A 7,021-nucleotide genomic window follows, 5' to 3' on the forward strand; every position below is an offset into this window, starting at 1 on the left:
AGAATGTATGCAGTGTGTTAGTTATTGAAACTGTCCTAGCGATTTGATTTGAAACTGTCTCATTGCTATTTGTTTATCAATAAAATTATGAAAAAAAAATAAAAATAAAAAAGCTATTAAAAAAAAAAAAGAAATACAAAACATCATCAGGGACTTTCCTGTTGTCCACCAACAAATTAGAAAACTTAGAAGAAAGCCAGTCACTGTCAGCGTATTTCTCTCCTTACCGCAAGCCTGCAGCTTCGGTGCAGGATCCTGGTCCACCCTCCCTTCTGAGCTGGGGTGGCATTGCCAAAGATGGCGACATGCTCTGGCCTGGGGCTTCCGTGAAGAATCTGATAAATCTCACTCTGCAGCTGGCTACAGTCTACCTCTGTTAGCCTGTAATTAAACAGCATGGTGTCTGATATCCAGTGCTGACAAATCAGCACCCACATTAGTGTATTAATCCGAACATTAGAAACAATACTATAAAATACATTACAAGAAATAATCTTTAGTAGGTATTAAGGGCTGTCAGAAACTCTTAGCAATAAAGAATTATTTATTTAAAGACTACTCAATGGGGCTGGGGAGGTAGTTCAGCGATCTAAGCACCTGCCTGGCAAGCGCAAGGACCTGGGTTTGATCCCTGGTACCACATGCTGTGCCAGCCACCAAAAAACTCTGAAACTGGGCGTGGTGGTGCACAGCTGTAATCTCAGTGCTGGGGAGGTGGAGAAAGGATCACTACGAGTCCGAGCTGCATAGTGAGACCCTGTACCAAATAAACGATTAAAAAAAGAAACAACTCCAACCATTTTCTCAGCTGTCATATAAAATATTCAAGTTACTAGACCAACATCTTCTCTAAAAGATGAGACAAAGTTGTGGGAATGCTGCAGCAGTGAAGTTACCTGAGCTTGCATCCAGATATCGCATTTATTCCAAACTGTACTTCGTGTCTTTTAACAGAGCAAATTCCGTTACCCTGGCTCTGCAAAAGGGTCATCTCAGGTGGAAAAGAGTAAATGGCTAAGGAGCTTGTAACAGCAAAAGAAAGTAGGTACAGCAGAAAGGTTTATGCCTTCACTGTCTCTTTAAAATATGATTTATATTTTATTAATATATCATGCTATTCAAACAAAAAATATTTATCTTCCTCTTTAGTAGTCAAAAAATACAATTACTCTATTTCTAAAAATGGTTCACATTAAAATCTTATTAAAATTACCAAAAATCAGTGCAACCTTCACACTTATATTTAATATTGATGTTCATAACACCAATAAAATTTGGTAAAGAAAGTACTACTTTAAGTACTTAAAAAATGAGAGAAACTCAAGAATTGGAAAATCCAGAAGACCAGCTGCTGCAGCACTTCTCATTAGGCTGCAGCAGGCCACCAGTTCAAGCAAAGGATACAGAGTGAGTGAGGTCACCAGTGAGGACCAGCACAGGCTTCCCGACGACGTAGCCAGGATTCCCACTTCGAGGCACGGCAGCAGCAGCAGCAGCAACTGTGCTCTGCCGAAAAGCCTGCAGAGGGTAAAGTCCAACGTGAGAGGCACGTCTTCCCAACTCCACTGTGTTTTCACTCACTGCCTTTCTTTAAGGTAATGTAACACATGAGCTGCACTGAGTAATCTGGCTTTCCTCCAGTGTAGCCCTTTGCAATTTATATTCTAGTGTTTCTTTTTTTGGTCCCTTCACTAAATTAATGCTGAGTAAACTAAATGTTGAAACACACTATATGCAAATTTAGATTAGAACCAAGGATCTACCAAGAATCCTTCAACCTTCTTAAAAATATTTATCAGTTTAGGGGTATGTTCAGTCTGGCTGAGACCAGAGGACTTTAAATGTAATTAAAAATACATTTTAATATAGTCCAGATGCTGCAGAGAGGAGCTGAGAGACACAGGCCTAGTTGATCAGAGCTGAGAGCTCTGCTGTGTTCAGAGGAAAGACGCAGAAGCAAGCTGAAGGCAGTGGTTTAGAAGCAGGCCCAGCGGAGAAGCACCACGATGCGTGTCCACAAACACGAGGAAATCTGGGTAAAGGTCCCCAGAGTGCTGGCTGAGCTTAAGACTTAAAATGACTATGTAAAGATGAGTTTGGATTTCCTCCTCTTCCCCTCTGCACTGGGAACCGAATCCTAGGCCTGCTCCTCAAGGACTTCCTCTGCTCTCTGAAACAGGGTCTCCTGGAGCTATCAGTTGCTCTGGCTCACCGCGAACTTCCGACCTTTTAGTCTTGGCTTCCTCAAGGGCTGAGACTCCAGGGCTGTGCCACCACACCCGGCCAGAGTTCAGACGGGAGTGCTGCTTTGGGAGGAGCCAGTGTGTCAAGGAAAGATAGTAATACATACGTGTTCCATAGCTACTACGTAACAGTTAAGACATGGCGACACCCCACTTGGCAGACTGAATTAGGACTTTGTGTTCTTTTTTAGGTCTAACCACGTAGTTTGGGCTGGCTTTGAACTATGTAGCCCAGCTGGCCTTGAGCTTGCAGATGATCCTCCTGCCTCAGCCTCCCAAGTGCTGAGATCACAGGGGTGCACCACCCTGCCTGACTTAGGACTTCACATTCTTATACTATTTTGTGTTCATTACAGAAGCAGAGGACTACTTTTAACCAGTTACTTCTCGCCCTCTTGATACCATACAGGAGAAGGGCTCTAACCCTAAAATGAACGATGAAGTCTTGCTGTAAGGAAACAACTGGTTCAATAGTCAGGTTGATCTGCCTAAAGCTGACAGAAACTTGCTGGATTCCAAAGGTTCCATTCGTTTCTATCTCATAGGTGACCTGAAATGCAAAAGAAGGATCAATTAATAAAATGGTGGAATTGATCATGTTTAGGACAGGTTTTCCTTCTATCTGTCTTAAATATGGCAAACACAAATACCATAAAAAGATAAACATGACTTTAATTTTATCTGCACATGAAAAAAAAAGACTAAAACAGTCCTTTGGAAGAATCAAAGAAGAGGTAAGTTTAAGGAAAGTGAGCTTTACCTGTGAGTAGGGGGAGGCAAGTACTAGAGGCAGAGGCGGAAGTACACACAGGACAGGAACCGAGGGCGGGGCTCCTGCACGGGCTGGACACAAAGACAGCTTCTGGGGTACTAAGGCTATATGCATGCAAGGCAAACTGAGGTTCCTGAGCAGTCTGTCAGGTCATACTTTCAGATAATTCTTACTTCTGTAGATTAGATTTATTAGAAGAGACAAGAACAAGTTGGCTGGGGCCAGGGAGATGGCTCAGTAGAGTAAGCGCTTCCCTGGCAAGGGCAAGGGCCTGAGTTCAATCCCTGGTTCTACCAAAAAAACCCCAAAAAAACAAAAAAACAAGTTGGCTAATCAAGTGCAGGCTCTAGATGATAGTGACTTTGCCAACAAAAAATGTGAGCAGTCAGTAAAAGCCAGTTACAGGGCAAAGGAAGAGGCATTACTAATTATTTTAATATTATGAACCTGAAATACTGGAGGATAGGGCAAAGGACCGAAGTGAAATACGGCAGGTGGGTAGGTGGGTAGGTAGGTAGACAGGTAGGTAGGCAGGTAGGCAGGTAGTTCAAAGTGAGCTCTGTGAGGCTGAGTTCTCGTCAGGTTAAATTTCGGGGAATGCGTAGAACTTCAGGTGGATTAGTCTAGCAGTTTCTGGAGGTAGAACACCCGAGGCGGTGCTGATCAATAGGCATGAGCCTAGAAGCTGAGACCAATAAGCCTACCTGGGAAACAGCATTCTGGCAAGTGTTTCCAGCCAGCACAGGAGGATCAGCCTGCGAGGCAAGTGTCACAGGAACCTGGAACTGGGCAGGGAAAGAGGAGTGTTGACCAAAATTGAGTCGTACTTTCTGTTTTAGCTCCATCTTATATCAAAGTGAGTGCTATTCTTTCCTTGATCGTCATTTGTCTCTCCTATTGCCAGCCTACGACTTAAAATCAGAAGCCAACCTAAATCAGTACATCTCAAAACATACTTGTACAACACTTCTATTAGATCCGAAATAAGGCTTCATGGTCTAACACATTCTAGGAATTCTGTATTCAACACTCCCTTCTTAGATACTGACAAGGGTGTCTAGCATTAAAAGACCCCCAGAGGGCCTTCTTAAATGTAATGTGTAACTTCACTTAATGTCGTCCAGAGTTAGTTAACACCGCATCAATCTCTAGTCACATGAAGACAGCTATCCTATTTACTGCTCAGGTTTAGATCCACCCTTCACTGGGGTACACCACACATCTCCCCCATTATAAATAGCACCGTACCTTCATATTCTGCAGGTCAGTCACACCTCGTGGAACCTAGAGTAAGTGAAGAGCGGAGACGTGACTATGCACACACCCTTTCATGGAATCACTGGGGGTTCACATTACCACCAACAAACAGTCTTTGATGGTGGTGGGCGAAAAACATAACGAATGCTTTGCTTTTCTCCCACCTCACTCCTCCTTACATTAATATGCCAAAGACTGATTTGAGATTGGGTAGATCTGACTGCCTACCCTGAATAGTAAGTTCCAGAAATTTGATGAAACAGAGAGCTGCAGCCCTCTCCTGAGCCAATGCTATTAGCCAGGAGGGTGACAAGCTCATCTCCTGGATATATACCCCTAATTCTTTCATTCTTCTTCAGATGATAGTGTTTTTAGGCCCTCTATGTTTTATGTGATTCTTTTTTTTGGCAGAACTGGGGCTTGAACTCAGGCCCTTGTGCTTGTCAGGGAAGCGCTTATTCCACTGAGCCATCTCCCCAGCCCCCTCTATGTTTTAGGTAGCTCTTGGAGATTCTGACTTCAAGTTCAGTGGCACCCTGCAGTAGTGAGAAGCATGCTGACTTCAAACTCCCGATGGGGGCGGGTGGGGAGAGAGGGACACCCACCTTCAAGACCGTGAAGTTATAGTAAGAGCCAGCGTCCAGGGCTGGATCCAAGGTACAGCTACTTGCCAGATTCTTCAAGATGTGAGTGCAGGTTGTACGTTTACTCTCTAAGAAACCTAAAAACACAAAGAAGGCAGTGGTAAACAGGAAAGCACATTTTAACCAACCAAAAATGCTGGCACTTCAGTGCTGGACTCACCTGCAGGATTGCGCTGAGCACAAACTCCCCCAGCTCCCACTCCTGCAGGCTGCCTCAGCAAGCTTATTATAGACCTCGTGGGAAAGTAAGTCAGGATGGGATCCCCAGCCTGAATAAAATATAGGGGACATTTTTCCCACAATAAGACTGAATTGAATAGAAAAAAAAAAAATGGTTAACTCAACAGTTTATTTACACGGAAGGCACTGTCTTCCAAAAGAGGTGAAAACTGTTTACCTGTGGTTTACCACAGGGACAGCTTGCCAACTGGCTGCTATGAGGGAACTAACCTCGACAGCCCCATCCCCTTTCGCAGGCTCACCTTGTAGAAGGGCGGCAGCGGCTGGGGTTGCAATGTTGCACTGCATGAGCCCCCTCCAAACTCCGCAGCCAGGGCTTGGAAACTGGTTGCACTGACCTTCTGGACCTTCTGGAAATAGTTCAATTTTGCTAAAATGTTTTTAAAAAGATAAAAGAAAAATATTTATTTTTAAATACCTGGCATGCCAGGTAACTAATTTGAAATTTCTTTCCGCTTATGTAATGATTGTAGAGATTTGGTACACAACACAGCCAAATTCCCTTTTCATCTCAGTCTTCACCCTCCACCTCTTGGGTCCCCTTCCTTTTTAGAAAACATCTATCTTCCTTTTAGTAAATAATTTTTAAAAACGCATTTATTGAAGAATAAAATACACAAAATGATGTGTATGAATATACTGAAGTCTAAACTCAACTTTTACAAATCCACATACTGCATTACCACCACCCAGATCGGCACATAACATTTTTCTGGAAGATTCCAAGTCAATACTGTACTGCTAGGGACAATAATTCAGATTTCTATCACCTCTTATTTGTGACTTCTTAACTGAATTACTGTTACAGTAATAAGACCTAAGTGAAGAAAAGGATCAGTGAATGCCTCCCCAGTGTAAGTCTCTAGTGGCCAAGAATAGGCAGGATTAGCAATTTGTGATGAAAAAGGAATTAACGATCCTATTCGATCTACGAGTGTGATCAAGATGGCACTGTTTCCACGGGAAGATGGTAAACTTCGAGATAATATTTGACCTGTTCTCCCCAGTCTTCCTGTTTCCTCTAAACTTCAACTGACCAGTTCCACACTGTACTAACACATCCAGCTCTCTGTAGTACCCTGTCGTGAACTTAATTTGTTCTACAATAGATGAACAGACGCCTGCTTTTATGTTTGCAAGGAAAGATGGCCACAGCTGTATTTGGCACTTGACGAGTTTACAAGCAGAAACAGAATTCTGTCTAACACTTCTGTCTGTAAGCCAGATTGCTTGTGAACAAGCGTTCACGAACTGAGCTACCGCTGAACATAGATGACCAGGTTTTATTTCTTCCCTTATACTTTCTACAGTCGAGACTTCAGACCCCCAAAGGGCATTTTCCCCAGCAATTCTGTATTTTCTCTTAGGGCAACGTACACATCTAAGTAAGTGGCTGCAGACATCTCTCTACAGCACGCGCTCACCCAAGAAAGAGACGCAGGACGGCAGAGGACAGTGCTCTGCTTCACTACTCCAAGTTGTCTGCTAGCTGGAAAAACAGAACACAGCAAGAACATTCCTCGCTCCTATTCTTCTTCATGTAATTATGGTCACTCTGATAGAGCAAAACAGGCAACAAGACCACAGTCACTAAAAGCTAAAGAGGATTCCACATTAAATAAGCTTGACCTTTATCCTCTCTAATTACGTCTCCATTATTTGACTTTTCAGTCAAATCAATCTATGTCATTGGTCAACTAAAGTTCAGAGGAAAAGACAGTACCATTTTGTGGAGCAAAGAGCAGCACTATCAGGTTCCTCTTCTCATCACATTGCTAGTCATGCCCTTTCTTGGCTATCAGAGACTGTGAAGTGCCCTTTTCATACTAACCACGAAGCCATTCCTCAGCCTCATTCAAGGAAAG

At 43.2% G+C, this 7,021-nt stretch overlaps 1 protein-coding gene across 2 annotated transcripts in view; it reads right to left on the minus strand.

The window, feature by feature from the left end:
- The window catches only part of Tctn3 (tectonic family member 3), a 34,321-nt gene that overhangs the window by 22,875 nt on the left and 4,425 nt on the right, over window positions 1-7,021 (minus strand). For both annotated transcript variants that reach the window (XM_023708936.1, XM_004625499.2), the window contains exons 4-12: window positions 5,399-5,526; window positions 5,077-5,185; window positions 4,878-4,993; window positions 4,264-4,299; window positions 3,720-3,800; window positions 2,668-2,793; window positions 1,405-1,518; window positions 897-991; window positions 228-381 (exon numbers count right to left, since the gene is read on the minus strand). In XM_023708936.1, coding sequence (XP_023564704.1) covers window positions 228-381; window positions 897-991; window positions 1,405-1,518; window positions 2,668-2,793; window positions 3,720-3,800; window positions 4,264-4,299; window positions 4,878-4,993; window positions 5,077-5,185; window positions 5,399-5,526 — 959 coding nt within the window. The remainder of the gene's footprint in view (window positions 1-227; window positions 382-896; window positions 992-1,404; window positions 1,519-2,667; window positions 2,794-3,719; window positions 3,801-4,263; window positions 4,300-4,877; window positions 4,994-5,076; window positions 5,186-5,398; window positions 5,527-7,021) is intronic.

The sequence above is a fragment of the Octodon degus genome, unplaced genomic scaffold (assembly GCF_000260255.1).
Source record: "Octodon degus isolate 3935 unplaced genomic scaffold, OctDeg1.0 scaffold00010, whole genome shotgun sequence".
In the NCBI taxonomy this organism is placed as follows: Eukaryota; Metazoa; Chordata; class Mammalia; order Rodentia; family Octodontidae; genus Octodon; species Octodon degus.